Source organism: Hylobates moloch, unplaced genomic scaffold, assembly GCF_009828535.3.
Source record: "Hylobates moloch isolate HMO894 unplaced genomic scaffold, HMol_V3 SCAFFOLD_15, whole genome shotgun sequence".
NCBI classification, from domain to species: domain Eukaryota; kingdom Metazoa; phylum Chordata; class Mammalia; order Primates; family Hylobatidae; genus Hylobates; species Hylobates moloch.
The window spans coordinates 81,058,218-81,077,088 of record NW_026652290.1 but is presented as its reverse complement, the minus strand read 5'-3'; the positions used below and the strand labels follow the sequence as shown (position 1 = coordinate 81,077,088).

Here is an 18,871-nt window from a genome sequence, read left to right as displayed (position 1 = left end):
CCTGGGCTCTTCAAAAAAAAAAAAAAAGCCAGTGTTATTAAAAAACAAACAAAAAAGCTAAGGAAATTGTTCTGAATTAAGATAATAAACAGATGTAGCAATCAAATCCAATGCATCAATTTAATTGACTCCTCAGTCAATAAGTGAAACATCTATAAAGGAAACTTGTTAAAGTGGGAAAATCTGAACATGGACTACATATATCAGATGGTGGTACAGTATTGTTAATTTTTTAAGAGTAATACTGATGTTGTGATTTTAGAGGTGATGACTTTACTCTAAAGAGAAATATGCTGAAAGATCTAGTGTCATTATGGCTACAACTTCAAGAGGTTCAGCCAAAAAGAAAAAACGTGTGCGTGTGTGTAGGTACTTTCTGTGTAAAGAGGGTATGAGAGAAAGTAAACATGGCAAAATATTAACAACTGGCAAACCTACACAAAGGGTAGTACGGAGGACAGGCATGGTGGCTCACGCCTGTAAACCCAGCACTTTGGGAGGCCGAGGCAGGTGAATCACCTGAGGTCAGGAGTTCGAGACCAGCCTGGCCAACATGGTGAAACCCCATCTATACTAAAAATACAAAACTTAGCCGGGTGTGGTGGTGGGCACCGGTAGTCCCAGCTACTCAGGAGGATGAGGCAGGAGAATCACCTGAACCCAGTAGGCAGACGTTGCAGTGAGCCGGGATCGCACCACTGCATCACAGCCTGGGCGACAGAGCAAGACTCTGTCTCAAAAAAATAAATCAAATAAAAAAGGGTGGTATGGGAGTATTCCATTTTACTATTCTTTCAGCTTTTCTTTATGTTTATCTATTTTCAAAATAACAAAATTGGAAGGGCAAGGTCATTAACATTCTCTGAGCACACAGAAGGGGAGAATGATACTTTACTGAATAAAAGTCACCTTATAATTAAATGCTCAAAGAATAAGCTGAACGTACATATGCAAATTTGTCTGTAACTCCAACTTGCCCTTTTGAAACAGGACTTTCTTCCTGAAAACAGGATCTTTACCAAACCTGTGTGCATTTCTTCGAAAAGATGATACAAAGCTGCCTAAATTTAATTCAATGACTTAAAAGGAAAAATTAAACAGGCAAAGGTTATTTCAGGTAAACTGAATGTACACTGAAAGATAAGAATATTTGTATTTTTCCTCATGCAATAAGTCAAAAGGACAGGATAAATCAGTCCATATTCAGGCAAGGAACATTTAAGTTGATCATCTTACCTCCTAAAGCCTAGCAGTAGGCTACTTCTTACAGACTGCAGCGAGATAGGCAACGTATTTGATTTCACTGCAAAAGAAAATAACCATCATTAAATCTCAGACCAAACAAATTTAAAAACCCTGTATTATCAAATTGAAAACATATTTATATCAATACCTTTTAGTTTTCATTTTGGAAATTGTATTTAAAAAATAAAAATGTTTTCATACAAAATTAGACAATGCAGTAATATATATATATCTGCAATATAAGCTACCCTTTTAATGTATTTTTAATTTTCATGAATATATACAACTAATTTATAAATATCCTTTCCTATAAATGGCAATTACTAACATATCAGCAGACTCAGAGTCAGCCTAGTACACACATTGAAGCTGTATGTTGTTGGACATGGTGGCACCATGAAGAGAGAGACTGTACAACCCTACAGGACTTTTGTTCTTTAAAGACAGCAGATGAGAGGAAAAATCCTTTTCTCAGACAGGTGTTGGGTTCTGTTGAACCATTCATACTTTCTCATTTCATTTTCCACTATGATCAATGACCTGCACTCACACAAGAGTAACCACCTAAAGTAATAATAAAATAGGTCATACGTATGTTATGTAATTGACTTATATTATCTTTCTTTTTCTGAGTATTTGTTTGCTCTACTACTCATTTTGACATTTAACAGTGTACAACCTTGTATGTTTCAATACTGACATTATAAGCCTGATTTGCCATTGTGTAAGAATCACACCTTACACTGACTCTTCACATAACCCTTGCCAAACTACCAAGGGATGAGATCACAGTAGGCATTCCCTGAATTTATTTTTCCCTGCAATTGTATTAAAATGGGACCGTGTTATAAGTAATAGAGTTAATCTTTTCACTATAAACGTAACGTGGCTACTGAATAATACAAAAAGGACGGGATTAGAGAGGAATTCATAGTAGAAGCAAATTCTGAAGACAATAAATACAGTTTAAGTGAAGGTTAAGATACCTGGTTTCATTAAAGAAAAATCCTATGGGAAAAGTCACGGCCCATTTTAAGTGTTCATCTCCCCAAAAATAACAAATTAACCTACACACATAAGGAGAATTGTTTTAGATCAGCTGCTATATTCCTTGAACAAGGTGCCTAAGTTTCTCAGTGCTTTTATAGCATTTGAAAATCTGAAAGTCATTTTTAAAATGACCTGCACTGAGTCACTGAAGGAATTTTAAAGGGAACACAACCACATGCCTCTCAGCAGCTTTTAGTTTTATGTGATCAAATTAATTTTCCATGCCTACAGACACACGTGGGAAAATGTTCTCTATTACTCCAGAACTTAATCAAGATAATCCATTTGCTGTTCTCTACTGCCTGACATTTCCTGTGATGTAGTAACCAGTAGTGCATTCCTAAGAGCTGCCTAAAGCACATACCAGCAATTATAGAACGAACCGCTCTTCAAAGACTTGTAAATCAAAGCTGGAGGGGAAGGCACTGACAGGAAAAGCTCAAATACTTGGCAAACTTCTTGGCATTTTTCTTTTTCAAATCTAATAAACAACCTCTTGAAAATTCATTTTTATACTATTCAAAATAGTATTCTACAGAATATTGTCAAGTTTTTATTCATTAAAAAGGTGACTAGAAACATCTCAGCTGGAAGGCTGCTGACAAAAAGCATCTAGTTTCCTTAGCAACAAACAAGCCTGAAAAATCAAGAGGTTGACAACGAAGTGGAATGGATAATATGATAAAAGGAAAAGGCAGCTCTCGTGTATCCACCTTGTGAGCCCAGATTCCTCTGCTAATGCTCCTCTGTTTTCTTCTTGCCAGATTGGAAAATCTATATATTATACAGAGTGGAAGGCAAAATCAATACACTCAGATAGCAGCCAGCAATAATACTCAATATTTGACTCAAATAACTACAACAGTCACCATTTTTCATACTGGACACTTTGGCTTTCCCTTACAATATTACAACAAATATTTTAAGTGACATGCACAAGTAATACATACCAATAACCTGGTTTGTATAAAGCTTCCACCTATACAGTTTGAATATAATATTAATGAGAGCTTAACTGTTAACATTTTAGGGAGCTAAAAATTAATGTATGTGTTTTGTTTGTAAATGACATATTTTTCAGAAGATCTGAAAAACTGTTAAGCAACACCCTGGACGTGTTAAAAAAAATAAGGTCTCTTAAGAACATCTTATTTATTAATTAAAAAAAAAAATACAGGTCAGGCGCAGTGGCTCACACCTGTAATCCCAGCACTTTGGGAGGCTGAGTCAGGCGGATCACTTGTGGTTAGGAGTTCGAGACCAGCCTACCCAACATGGTGAAACTCTGTCTCTACTAAAAATACAAAAAATTAGCCAGGCATAGTGGCATGTGCCTATAATCCCAGCTACTCGGGAGGCTGGGGCAGGAGAATCGCTTGAACCCAGGAGGCGGAGGATGCAGTGAGCCAAGTTCGCACCACTGCATTCCAGCCTAGGTGACAGAGTGAGACTGTGTCTCAAAAATAAAATAAAATAAAATAAAGTGCAGTATGGTGAAAAGAACAAAGTTAAAGTCTGAACATCTTACTTCTGGTTCAAATCGCTAACCTTGGGCAAACCATTTAACTTCTCTACGCCTTTAGTCATCTATCAATGGAGATAATTGTATTAACATGTGATGAGCATTATAAAGCACCCTAGCAGTTAAAAATGTTTAGTAAACATTTGCTGTGTTTTTGTTAATGAAGACTAGAAGTCTTTATAATAGATGTTAGTTTAAAAAACACTTCAGAAACAACATCGCATTTGATTTTCACAACCCCCCCAAGTTAGGTAGTACTATCCCTGTTTAGTAAAAGTGAAGCAGAGAGGTCAGAAGACGACTTCTAAATCACATAATCAGTGGCCAGATTATAAAGAATGTCCACGTCTTCAGGGTCTCCAGTTCAGCCTTCAGTCTAACACCATATTACATATAATATTCGATGTCCTTATAACATTAAAATTACTTCCAAATTATCCACAAGTTCAACTCATAAACCGTTTTATCAGTCTGGCTTTAACAAAACATATAAAACCTTCCTTGCTTTCATCGCATGAACCACCCTGCATGCCCTCAATAGTAACTGAAATTAACATCTAAGTTTACTGCTAATGTTGTATACTTACAAAATGATAATATAAAGTCTAAGTTCCCATTTGCTGCTTCACTTCTCAATTCAGCTTGAGAAAATGTATCACTATCAGACAGACATCCATTTTCCTGGAGATAAAGCAGATATCAATGAGAATACATCTCAGCTAACAATATTTTGATATGCCAAAGTTCCTGTTTTCCTGATTCTTTGAATCACCATATTCTCTGATTTTCTAGAAAAATACATAAGCTCAGTAATTGAATTTTAGCAAAAATTTAAAGATGACATTTCAGCATTCCAAATTAAATGCTTATCTTCAAATACAGATGATCTGATGCCTTTAGAGGGCCTTACTTCCAGGATGAGTTTATTACTGAGGACACTACAACAATTCTCCCATTCAAGACAAAACAAAAATTCAATGCATTAATCTAAAATATTTTGGGGCATACAGTTTGGCCAGGATCTAATTTAATTTAATTTAACTCAGAGAGGCTCATCACTTGTCCCAACATCATTTGTTTAACAATTTAAATATATGAGTCAAAATTTAGCTCAAATACATTTATTGAATCAGTTTATTATAGTGTATTTAAAAAACACCTAATCAGCAATAAGCAATGATAAAAAATAAATTATGGCATACCCATACAATGAAACAGCATACAAGCATAAAATATATTTTGTGGAATTAAATACTGCTATGAAAAGTGTCAAATGAAAAAGAGTTCATCATGAAACAAATATGAGAGAAATGTAATTTTTCTTCAGGTCTCTAATAGGCCAGAAACAGAGAATTTTATGGGGAGTCTGAAAGTAATGAAGCCAAAAAGAAGTAAGTTTTTAAAAGGAAAATAAGAATGTTCTTTCTTTTTATTAAACTATAGCCTCTGTCAAGTTAGGTGGATAATAGGAACAGTATAGTAAGAGTTGCTCGATAATATGAACAGTATACTTTTTTGCTAAAACAGATTTCTCCAGCCTATTAGACATCTGAAAGAATATACATGCTAAGCAATGACTATCTCAAGAAACTATGGACAGATTGTACAGCCCTACCACTTACTTGTGTTCTCTAATTTATCAATAAATATTTATTATGTAATTTCTGAAAACTGATTAAAAAATGTACTTTTTAATGTACAGCTGAAGACAAAAGGCATTATCAAGTCAGGCGCAGTGGCTCACACCTGTAATGCCAGCACTTTGTGAGGCCTAGGCAGGCTGATCACCTAAGATTAGGAGTTTGAGACCAGCCTGGCCAACATGGTGAAATCCCATCTCTACTAAAAATACAAAAATTAGCCGGGCATGGTGGTGGGCGCCTGTAATCCCAGCTACTTGGGAGGCTGAGGCAGAAGAATCGCTTGAACCCAGCAGGCAGAAGAGGTTGCACTGAGCCCAGATCACACCACTGCACTCTAGCCTGGGTGACAGAGAGAGATTCTGCCTCAAAAAAAAGAAAAAAGAAAAAAGAAAAAAAAGCAGATCAATACTGTGAGTTCTATTAAGCACTTAACAGAGTAGTTGTTTTCAAGCCCAAAACACTCAATACTACTGAAATTCCAGCAATGAAGGCAACATAGTTGAGATGAGAATGAATGTAACCAAATTTGGGATAAGTTTCCAAATTAGATCTGCAGTTCCCTAAGATAAGTCACTAGTGAGAAAGCCAAAGCAGTAACCACGAAGACACTGGATCGGGGGGCTATATTTCTGCAAAGAAAGAAAACATCTGAAAAAGTAAGAATATGTGGGAAAGTTACTTAAAAAAATTTTTTTAACAGTAAAATATGTATAGTACAGGCTCAACATACTCCACTAAGAACTTAGGGAAACAGGTGAAGACAATGAAGATATAAACCCTAACACTTCAGAAGACTGTAATTATGTAATTATTTTAATGAAAGAAACACTGTAACATTATTAGAAAAATCAAGGTATTATATGAATGACTGTGTAGGAAACATCTTTTAAACAACATGTTCCTTATTAAGTATTAGGTGCTCTGCCATCTTGTTCCTAACTGCACAGCACTTTTTGTTTTGTTTTTGTCACTCATATATTCAGCGCTAAGCATTCTGTTTTGAAAGTGGAAAACGCAACCTTTGCTAATCCAATGCACTGTCCCAATTAACATCTTCATGTGCCTCTTCATCAACAGCTTGCCTACTCTGGTAAGGACCAGAAGTATTTGGTAGAAAAACGAAGGTTTAGAGTTTAAAAAAAAAGAGAGAGAGAGAGAGAAAGACTAGTATATATACTATTAGTGCATTTATGAAAATTTATGGGAAGTGAAAAATAATATTCAAAGTGAAAACTGAAACAGGGCACAGTGACATGTGCCTATAATCCCAGCTACTCAGGAGGCTGAGACAGGAGGATTGCTTAAGCCCAGAGTTATCCAGACCAGCCTGGATAACATACTGAAACCCCTGTTTCTTTAATAAAATAAAATAAAACCTAATTTATAAATGAAAATTGCAGGTGCATTTCAGGGCGGGATTAGGGGTTAATATTGTTTTAATTTTTCCCGATATTGGCATATTGTCTTTTTAATTCACAAGAAAAATGCTGCTTTGTCTTTTTTAGTTTTGAAAGTTTAACCACTATAAATGTTATACCAACTAATATTTTTACAAAGCTTTAGAAAATTGTATACAGGGCCGGGTGCGGTGGCTCATGCCTATAATCCCAACGCTTTGAGAGGCTGAGGCAGGTGGCTCACCTGAGATCGGGAGTTCGAGTCCAGCATGACCAACATGGAGAAACCCTGTCTCTACTAAAAATACAAAATTAGCCAGGCATGGTGGCGCATGCCTGTAATCCCAGCTACTCGGGAGGCTGAGGCAGGAGAATTGCTTGAACCCAGGAGGCAAAGGTTGTGGTGAGCCAAGATTGTGCCATTGCACTCCTGCCTGGGCAACGAGAGAGAAACCACGTCTCAACAAAAAAAAAAAAAAAAAAAAGAAAATTGTATACAGATTTGACCACTTTGAGTCCTCAGTTCAATGACTTTTTTGTGTGTGACCACTAAACATTAAGGAGGAAAGATATTCTCTTCAATTATTAAATTAAAACCATACTTGTACTCACCTGCAAAATGGCACGTGCTGAGTTTACACTGTCAAAGCATGGAATCACATAATCTACATATGTTTCCTGATCAGGATGTACTCCCAATTCTTGCATTCCTTTGAGGATTTCAATTATACCTACCAAATAAAATGTAGAAGCACAGAGATAAAGAACTTAGAATAAAGTAAGAAAAGATCAGTAAGTTCAGTTCAATTATTTTCTGAATCATAATATAAGAAAATTACTCAGCAATTCGTTTGTCTAAAAGGCAGAAAAGCAATGGAACTGTGAGATATAATGATAAAAAAATTAACTCCTCCTTTCTTCATCCCCCTCTGTGAAACAGTGAATTTCAAGAAAGTATCCTTGAAATTGTAAGTATAAAGAAACTTGAAACAATTAAGCAATGTGCCCAACATTTATGGCACCCCAACAGTGATTATAATACAATGTTGCTATTATAGAGCAATGATAGACTTGTACAAAAAATACTTGACCAGAATAAATGCTGCAAAGAGAAGTGACTGATTTCAAAACATGTTTTCAATTAAGCACTTATGTAAAAAGTTCCCTAATTGTTACTAATTTCTAATTTCATGTTACAATGTAAGAATGAAAAACTAATAGCGAACAATTTATTCTAATGAATTATTGTCTAATTGTATTTAAAACTAACTTAAATGTCAAATAAGTTGCTTCCTCTATCTGATTTCCCACTCACAAAAATCTCTTTTAATAACTTCTTAAAAATTAAGTCATTTCATGTTTTCAGAGCTACAGTGAGTTTCAAATAGATCAGTTAATTCTAGACAACTGTTAAGACAACTGTCAGATTACTCAAGCATCACCTAATTTGACAGAGGCTACAGTTTAATAAAAAGAAAGAACATTCTTATTTTTCCTTTTAAAAACTTACTTATCTTCGGCTTCATTACTTTCACATTATTAAAATTTCCCCTAAAAGTCCCTGTTTCTGGCCTACTAGAGACCTAAAGATAAATTACATTTCTTTCAAATTTGTTACATGATGAACTCTAGTACAAATAATTGACAGTAAATTCCTGAGTACAGAAAAACACAAGCAAGTCTAACTATATTATAAATACCCGCACATTTCTTTTAGATAAAATTTAGATTATGTAAAAAGAAAAAAACTAAGTATAATTTTTTTAAAATTTAGGTTATGAATCAGAATATTTTAACTTTAAACAGTTCATCATATACAAAATTACCTAATACTAGCCTAAAAACAGACAAATAGACCAATGGAACAGAACAAAGAATCTAAAAATAAACCCACACACATATAATCAACTAATTTTGACAAAGGCACCAATAAATGGTGCTGCAGCTGCAGGCAGTGGTACACACCTATAGTTTCAGCTATTCAGGAGGCTGATGCAGGAGGACTGCTTGAGCCCAGGAGTTCAAGTCCAGCCTGGGCAACATAGCAAGACCTTGTCTTTTTTTGAGACAGAGTATTGCTCGGTCACCCAAGCTGGAGTGCAGTGGTGTGATCTCAGCTCACTACAACCTCTGCCTCCCCGGATCAGGCAATTCTCCTGCCTCAGCCTCCTGGGTAGCTGGGATTAAAGGCGCACATCACCATGCCCAGCTAGTTTTTGTATTCTTAGTAGAGATGGGGTTTCACCACGTTGGTCAGGCTAGTCTTGAACTCCTGACCTCGTGATCCTAGAGATGGGGTTTCACCATGTTGGTCAAGCTGGTCTTGAACTCCTGACCTCATGATCCGCCTGCCTCGGCCTTCCAAAGTGTTGGGATTACAAGCATGAGCCACCATGCCCGGCCTGGACCCTTATCTTATACAATACACAAAAATCAACTCAAAATAGATTAAAGACTTAAACTTGAAACCATAAAACTCCTAGAAGAAAACACTGGTCTTGACAATGACTTTTTGACTTGAGATCAAAGCACAGACAATAAAAACAGTGAAGTGGAACCACATCTAACTAAAAACCTTCTGCATGGTAAAGGAAAAAATAAAATGAAGAGGACCTGTGGAATGGGAGAAAATATTTGCAAACCACATTATCTGATAAGGAGCTAATATCTAAAATATATAATAAGGAACTCACACAATTCAATAGCAAAAAAAACCCAAATAATTCAATTAACAAATGGGCACAGGATCTGAATACACGTTTCCAAAGACATATAAAAATGGCCAACAGGTTTATAAAAAGATGCTCAACATTACTAACCATCAGGGAAATGCAAATTGAAGCCACAATGAGATATCACCTTACACCTGTCAGAATGGCTACTATCAAAATTCAAAAGCAATTAGACAGTGGTGAGGACGTAGAGAAAGGGAACCCTGGTCTACTGTGGGTGGGAGAGTATGGAGATTCCTGAAAAACTTAGAAGTAGAATTCCCAACAATCCCACTTCTGAGCATATGTCCAAAGGAAATACAATCACTATCTCGAAGAAACATTTGTTCATCCCAGCATCGTTCACAGTACCCAAGATGTAGAAACATGCTGTCAACAGATAAAGAAAATGTGGCATATGTACACATATAGAATGGAATACTATTCAGCCTTAAAAACAAAGAAAATCCTGTCATTTACAACAACATGAATAAACTTGAAGCACATGCTAAGTGAAATAAGCCAGATACAGAAAGATAAATACTACATCATCTCACTTATATATGGAATCTATTAAAAAAAAAAGTTGAACTCTGTTATGGCCCTGGGGGGTGAGTGAAAAGGGATGATGGTCAATAAGTATAAATTTTCAGTTATACCGTAAATAAGTTCTGGACACAATGTACAGAATACTTGATATTTGCTGAGAGAGTTGATCTCAAGTGTTCTGGCCACAATATTTTTTTTTTGAGACGGAGTTTTGCTCTTGTTGCGCAAGCTGGAGTGCAATGGTGCGATCTCAACTCACAGCAACCTCCACCTCCTGGGTTCAAGTGATTCTTCTGCCTCAGCCTCCTGAGTAGCTAGGACTACAGGCGCGCACCACCATGCCGAGGAATTTTTGTTATTTTTACTAGAGACGGGGTTTCACCATGTTGGCCAGGCTGGTCTCAAACTCCTGACCTTGTGATCCGCCTGCCTCTGCCTCCCAAAGTGCTGGGATTACAGGCATGAGCCACCACGCCCGGCCAATACAAAATTTTTAAAAAGGTAACTAGCTAAAAAAAAAAAAAAAAAAAAGCCCAGCACGGTGGCTCACACCTGTAATCTCAGCACTTTGGGAGGCCAAGGCAGGGGGATCACCTGAAGTCAGTAGTTTGAGACCAGCCTGGCCAACATGGCAAAATCCCATCTCTACAAAAAATATAAAAATTTGGTGGGTGTTGGGGGCCCAGACTTTTGGCCCCAGCACTGGCCCCCCCAGCCCCACACTCTATATCTCTGTGTGCTCCTCGGTGTTACTTCCCTTTCATATGAGGGGACCCTGCGCCGGGGGGAGGAAGGAGGGCGTGGGTGTGGGCGCAGAAGCTTTTCCAGTGTGTATAAATCCATGAAAATAAACGCCACCTGCACCCCACCCAAAAAAAAAAAAATTTGCTGGGTGTGATGGCACACGCCTGTAATCCCAGCTACTAGTGAGGCTGAAGCAAGAGAACTGCTTGAACCCAGAGGTCAGAGGTTGCAGTGAGCCAAGATCACACCACTGCACTCCAGCCTGGGCAACAGGGCCTGCCTAACTAGCTGAGGTGATGGATATGTTAGCTTGACTGTGGTAATGACTTCACAATGTGTACATATATGAAAATGTAGCCAGGTGAGGTGGCTCATGCTTGTAATCCCAGCACTTTGGGAAGCCAAGGTGGGAGGATTGCTCGAGCCCAGGAATTTGAGACCAGGCTAGGCAACACAGGGAGACCCCTGTTTCTACCAAAAAAAAAATTTTTGAACTAGCCAGCCATGGTAATATGTGCCTGTGGTCCCACTGAGGCTGAGGTGGAAAAATCTCAAGCCTGGGAGGTCAAGGCTGACAGAGTGAGACATTGTCTCCAAAAAGTCATGTTGTTTATCATATAGATAGATGATCAATTGATAGAAAGATAGACAGACAGATATAGATTTAGCTACACAATTATTCATCCTTCATACCTCAGTAAAGTTGGCTGGGAAGAATAAATAACCTAATATCTTCAAATCTTAGAGGTTTACATGTATTTTTCAAGATGTAAAAATAATGTTTTTAATTAGCCAGGCATGGTGGCAGGCGCCTATAATCCCAGCTACTGGGGAGGCTGAGGCAGGGGTATTGCTTGAACCCAGGAGGCAAAGGTTACAGTGAGCCAGTATCACGCCACTACACTCCAGCCTGGGCAACAGAGCGAGACTCGGTCTCAAATAATAATAATAATAATAATAATAATAATAATAATAATAATAATAATGTTTTTTAAAATCCCTAAACAAAGCATGTGCTTACTGAAATTTAAGAGAACATGCATATAGAGTTGGTCCACACTGTAGACAGAGGCCTAACAATACTTGTAAGCGAAATTTAAACCATTCCTCTAATAATTCACTGGGTATCACTACTAACAACCATAATAACTACCATAAAAGATGGCAAATCCCACTGTGCTCTTCTTCATATGAAAAGATTACTAAGCACCTCACATGATGACATAGCTAAGTTGTTTCTGAATTTCTAGTAATAGATTTGTGTTAATCTTATGTCCTCAGTGTCCTTTCTGACCAGTAATAATTGTTTCCAGGACAATTATTATTTACTTAAAGTAAACGGCTAAGTTGCTGGTGAGATACTCTGGTGAAATGACAAAAAAAAAAAAAAAAAAAAAGGACTTGAAAGACCCAGCTCTCCCCCTTGGTTCTGGTACTTAATAGCAATGTAAATCTAAGCAAGTCATCACACGTTTCTGAGCCATAATTTCGTGGCTTACACACTAGAATGGAAATATGCCAGGAAGTGTGCTTCTAGACGCTTTTACACATATTGCTTTGCTAAATCTTTCTAACTACCATCCATGGACTATGCAAGGCAATATGTGTCGAAGCACTTAATGAATAATTTTCTGACCTATAAGAGTCTATGCCTATTGAATGGATGAAAGTTCCAAGAACTCAAATATTATTCATAGGCATGGAAGAAATTCTTGTGGTCTAAATTCTTAGGGCAAGATTGAGGACAACAGAACTATAACATTCTGGAAAAAAAGGATTTCAATATTACCACTTGGCTTAGATCAGTATGTCAAACTCCAAGGTTTCAATCAGGGTTTGGGTGTGCTTCTCTACATAAAGAAAGCTGAAATGCCTTTAGAAGTCAACTAATCAAGTGAAATAAGCTAGACACAGAAAGACAATACTGTCTCACTTATATGTAGAATCAAAAACAGTCGAAAACTCACAGAAGCAGAAAGTAGGACAGCAGTTGCCAGGGACTAGGGTGAGGGAGATATTGGTCAAAGGGCACGAACTTTCTGTTAATAAGATGAGTAAGTTCTAGGGTTCTAATGTACAGCATGGTGGCTACTACTAGTAATACTTAATTGTTTACTTGAAATTGGTAAAAGAACAGATTTTAAGTGTCCTCACCACACTTATGGACACAGGCATACACACAAATGGTTAACTATGGGTGTTGTATGTTTATGGTTGTTAATTAACCTGACTATGGTAATCAGGACACAATGTACCTGTATATAAAATCATGACATTGTACACCTTGAATATATACAGTTTGTGTCAATTTTTAAAAGTGGGGGAAAGTCAATGAATCTTCTAACAAAAGTATAAAGTAATTTCTCCAAGATCACAAGCATAACTTGAATAAGAAACCAAGTATCAGGCCAGGCGCAGTGGCTCACGCCTGTAATCCCAGCACTTTGGGAGGCCAAGGTGGGCGGATCACAAGGTCAGGAGATCGAGACCATCCTGGCTAACAGGGTGAAACCCCGTCTCTACTAAAAATACAAAAAATTAGCCGGGCGTGGTGGCAGGCGCCTGTAGTCCCAGCTACTTGGGAGGCTGAGGCAGGAAAATGGCGTGAACCCAGGAGGTGGAGCTTGCAGTGAGCCGAGATCACCACTGCACTCCAGCCTGGGCGACACAGCGAGACTCCATCTCAAAAAAAAAAAAAAAAAAAAGAAACCAAGTCTATTAATTCCTGGCAGGTGCTTGTTACGCTACAAAAAATGCTAAAGCCTATATGTTTTTCCTGCAATCAGAAGGAACTGGGATCAAGTCCTTGTTCTGCCACCAAAAAGGATGCTTTTCAGTGGCTCCTTGTTGCCAATATAGGAATGATGATAATAAAGATCCCCACTTAACTCTCAGGGTGGTCACTAAATTAAAGGAAAAAATATGTGCAGAATCCTAAAACTACTAAATAACTGTGTGTGTGTGTGTGTGTGTGTGTGTGTGGTGTTTTGTTTTTTTGTTTTGTTTTTTGAGACAGCGTCTCACTCTGTCACCCAGGCTAGACTGCAGTGGCAGCGATCAAGGCTCAATGCAGCCTCGACTTCCTAAGCTCTAGCAATCCTCCCACCCCAGCCTCCCAAGCAGCTAGGAGTACGCCACCTCGCTCGGATAATTTTTCTATTTTTTTGTAGAGACAGGATTTTGCGAGTTGCCAAGGCTAGTCTCAAAATCCTGGGCTCAATTAATCCCCCTACTTCAGCCTCCCAAAGTGTTGGGATTACAGGCGTAAGCCACCACACCCAGCCTAAATAAATGTTAATAGGAGCAATAATAACTTAATTTTTCTCAGCTGTATCAAAATACTGTAATAATACATAATCCTGGAAAGTTTCTCGGATAATAGATTTTCCAGTGTTTGAAAACTGGCCACCAAATTGACTACAGCTACAAGATTCTTATTCTTATAGGAAACCCTTCACTCCATCTTCTAAGCCTCAAATATGTTTCATTCTCTTAATTCTTCATTTTTCCAGTAACATTTATCAGAAGGAGGAATATGTTCTGCTCATTTAGATTATCTATGTTGCTGGCATTTTTAACTTACATATCTTTCTAACTGAAACTAAAGCAGGCTCAAGAAAACCTGGGATTACACCTTCTGCTCAATCACTCCCTCAGGCAGCCTGAGAGAGCACACAAAGAAAGATATTCTGTTCAGTAACTATAGTCAGATGGGAGGAGAGAAGCACTTACCAATAAGAAGGAAAGACTGATCTATCTGAACAAATTCTAATAAAAAATACAATTCACATTTCTTTTCACAAGAAAAAGATTAAAATAATCTTATATTAACTTAGATATAAATAGATTCCAAACCTCTGTGAACCAAGAAAGTCTAAACTAGGACTAAATAATCTAAGAAAAATATTTAAATACAGCCATGAGAAAGTTGATCAATCTGGAGGAAAGTCTCCATTTAAAAAGTTTAATGAGAATTATAACAGCTCACAAACTATGAGGAATGACGTACGATTTGCCTGAACAACTTTCACCAACTATGACTGTTTAATTCCACAGGATTTTACACTCTAGCCAGCGCACTCACTTTATTAGGATGCAACTGCTTCCAAAAAGTAAGTTCCGCCAAGAGTGGTGGCTCACGCCTGTAATCCCAGCATTTTGGGAGGCTGTGGCGGGTGATCACATGAGGTCAGGAGTTTGAGACCAGCCTGGCCAACGTAGTGAAACCCCGTCTCTACTAAAAATACAAAAAATTAGCTAGGTGCAGTGACGCATGCCTGTAATCCCAGCTACTCAGGAAGCTGAGGCAAGAGAATTACTTGAACCTGGGAGGCGGAGGTTGCAGGGAGCCAAGATAGTGCCATCGCACTCCAGCCTAGACAACAAGAGCGAAACTCTGTCTCAAACAAAAAAAGTAAGTTCCTTCTATTCAACCACTTCACTCAACTGGCATTTGGGCTTCCTGATCGGCCCTTCTTTATGTATTTTATCCCTTTCACATTCTCATTTTTATGTTTTCTAAATATACCCAGGGATATAGATCCATATTCATTATAGGTTATTTCCTGAAAGTCAGGCCAACTGGCTAGAGATGCATTATTCTAAGTGATAACTTTTCACTTGTGCCACAGAGATAAATACTAGTAAGATGAGCCATGAGGAAGTAATTATAAATATCTTTCTTGGAGGTTGGTGATGGCTAAATTTGCAGCCAGAAAAATTCAACAGAAACTTGATTATTATACAGGGCACATGCCCTCAGGACCTCCTGAGGCTGTGTCACACTAAAAAAAGGAAATATATATATATATATATATATATATGTGTTTAAAAAAAAAAAAAAGAAACTTGATTATCCTATTGTTGAAAACTCTTGGTTCCACTTTGTCTGATCCCCAAATATCTTTCTTTGATTTTCTGAAGAGATTTATTTATTCCTTTTTTTTTTTTTTTTTTTACAAGAGGATAAATAGGTTAGATTTTCGCCCCGGCTGGAGTGCAGTGGCGCAATCTCGGCTCACTGCAAGCTCCGCCTCCCGGGTTCAAGCCATTCTCCTGCCTCAGCCTCTCCGAGTAGCTGGGACTACAGACGCCCGCCACCACGCCCGGCTAATTTTTTGTATTTTTTAGTAGAGACGGGGTTTCACCGTGGTCTCGATCTCCTGACCTCGTGATCCGCCCGCCTCGGCCTCCCAAAGTGCTGAGATTACAAGCGTGAGCCACCGCGCCCGGCCGATTTATTTATTCCTTATGAAACACAGCACATCCTCCATCACTGCAGTCACTTTCTTCTGTGATTTCTACCATTTTATATAGGACTTTCACTGGACAAAGAACAAGTTCACTGCATTAATAAGAATGTTACTTTCTTACCTTACACTAAAGAAACTATAAAGAATGCATACAGCCATTTCTCTGTTACATAAAAGAAGACTGTAGAATATATACTTTACTATCTTTCAGGACCTTCTGCAAAGGAGAATATATTGTTTTTAAAAATTGTAAAACTGACAATCTCTTGCACTCTCAGAACACCAGAATATAAAAGCATAAACTTTTATATTTTTTCAGACAAAACCTTCATCGATTAAAAAATTCACTATCTCTTTTAGCAATGTTCTTCGCGTAAAAACTGGCAACTAATTTTTAAACAGTAGCTAAGAATTTTTAGAAAATAAACGCAGTATAGTACTTACAAAAGTTGAATATGGAAGGGTTATAGTATAAAAAAGGATATTTTAAAAGGAGGACAGAAACCCTCTGTTCTAATCCCAGCCTAATGACACCTAGACGTGGAAGCTAAGGTCAGTCACTGAATGTCTGTGTGGCCCTCAGTTCCTTCATTCATATAATGTGAGCTTTCAGTACGGCACCTTTAAAATCTAAATTCTGAAATTCTAAGACAAGACGGATTTGAGATAAAGCCCATTTTCTACTATTTCAACTGCTACAACCATAGAAAGAAATTACCTAACTCTTTCATGTTTACTAAGTAGTAAAAATGTAGTAACCAATTCAACTGTGACATGGTTGTGGAAAGCAGATTAACCTGATGAACAAACATTTCAACTGGTACCAAAAAAATTTTCATACTTGTGTAAAGATGGACAATACTAACATGCCCAAAGAGTTTGATGGAATGATGTAAACTTTCTGTGGTTCCAAAACACTGGGTTATAGGTTACCTTTTGGAGACTTCAGACTGGAGGATATACAAAGAGTTAATCAAACTGGCATATTGTTTTCACAAAGATTTTTCTAAAAAGGATTTAGAGACTTTTATAGCCAGAAACAATTAGGGAATACTTGTTTCACTATTTCCTTTAAACCACAAGACGGCTGTACATTTAAAATAAAATTGCAATATGAAAGTCTGCTAAAAGCACTTTTTTTGTTGTTTGTGCATTCTGTTTGTCACCCAATGTCACACTAACAATTCTGCATCTCATTCCAAAGCACATTATACTTCGAGATAAAATGAAAAAGACCATTTTTTGTTTCCCCAAGGGGAAAGTACTTCTGTTAAAAGCATCTTTTTATGAGACTACTCTTTCTGAATTACCAATAATGCAAACCAAAGAATTAGATACTGTACTCTAAAATTTAATATTTGTTCAATTCTTATTCATATCCTATAGACATCCCATGTGTACAAGGGAAAAGTATGATAAATGCTTAAACGTACTTAAGAACCTGAAAGATTGAACATTTTTGTCCTTCAATCAGCAGGCTGTCAGGTCATGAGTACTCATTTTACAATAAAAGTTTTCCTGCCTTTCCTATTATTCTAACTAAGCTCAGTTAAAAAGAAATAGATTGGCCCACAAAGAAAACGGCCACACTTTTTGTTTTCATGAACCTGATTGTATACACAACTTTATCTTTATTAAAGGTAGACAATCTGATTTCAAACACTATATATAAAATCAAGAACTAAAGAGTTTTTTTAAGAACTTAAAAGTAATGAACTGCTTAGAACTACGTTCATTAAGTTTGAATATCAAGATCAGAAATGAAATTAATGAAATTTGGATGAAAGAAATCCATCATGTTTTGTTTTTTAAAATGCTTACACATAATACTTCATGATGACTTAAAACAATTCCAATATCTCATAATACTCAGGAATAAGTATGCTTTTCCAAAGAATCCAATTAGATGTGCGTGCAAACCGTCATACTGGCTCTGGGAACCATTACAAATCGGTAAAAGGCAAAATCTAACCTTGAACATTTTCTTCCTTCCGATGTCCAACTAGCAATGGCCAGAAATAGTGAGTTCTGATAGGAAAACCTTCCTCCTTCATAGCCTTCATTAAGGCTTTTGCCAAATCTGAAAGAGATATCATAAAAGATCACGAAGCTACCTCAGCAAAACTTCCTTACTTGGCTTTAACTTTAAGAATGTAGTACCAGTTTTATTGGCGAGTAAAGCACAATGGAGGGTGAACTGCAGAGGAAAGGAGTGCATCTGGACTTCCTTTAACTTCTTACAGTAGTCTGTTAGCTTCTCCACAGGCTGTGGGAAAAAAGTCACCACATTAGCTGGATTGGCAAACACCCCACCGTTTGATCTGCTGCAAATATTCTACCACTTCTGAGATGAGCAGTTTAAATCCCGCATCCTCTTTCTACCCAAAAATCTTGCAACACAAGAACAAGGTTGTTATAATATTTACAACTGGTCTAATCTCATCAATGTTCCTATACTTTAAAGAATCTTATTTCCCTGCCAATTACATTGTCTACAAAGTAAAAGTGGACAGAATACCGTATTCATAGTCACACAGTGTCGTAAAAAGAAATTCCCAAAGACAATTGAGCCATCTTCATTTGATACGGGGCATGCTAGTAAAATTTGCAACGCTACATCTTCCAATTTTTCAGTGACTAAAAGTAAAATGAGGTTCATTGCATCTGGGAAGAAAACAAAGACATCTTTTTTTAGTAAACTGAACAGTATTTTTACACTGCAACCAATGTTCCGATACTAAAGACAAAATAAGAATTG

The 18,871-nt window shown here is 37.3% G+C and overlaps 1 protein-coding gene across 1 annotated transcript in view; it reads right to left on the bottom strand.

The window, feature by feature from the left end:
- The window catches only part of LRPPRC (leucine rich pentatricopeptide repeat containing), a 113,412-nt gene that overhangs the window by 72,969 nt on the left and 21,572 nt on the right, over positions 1-18,871 (bottom strand). The window contains exons 9-14 of the mRNA XM_032177990.2: positions 18,632-18,777; positions 18,274-18,379; positions 18,086-18,193; positions 7,470-7,588; positions 4,405-4,498; positions 1,237-1,303 (exon numbers count right to left, since the gene is read on the bottom strand). Coding sequence (XP_032033881.1) covers positions 1,237-1,303; positions 4,405-4,498; positions 7,470-7,588; positions 18,086-18,193; positions 18,274-18,379; positions 18,632-18,777 — 640 coding nt within the window. The remainder of the gene's footprint in view (positions 1-1,236; positions 1,304-4,404; positions 4,499-7,469; positions 7,589-18,085; positions 18,194-18,273; positions 18,380-18,631; positions 18,778-18,871) is intronic.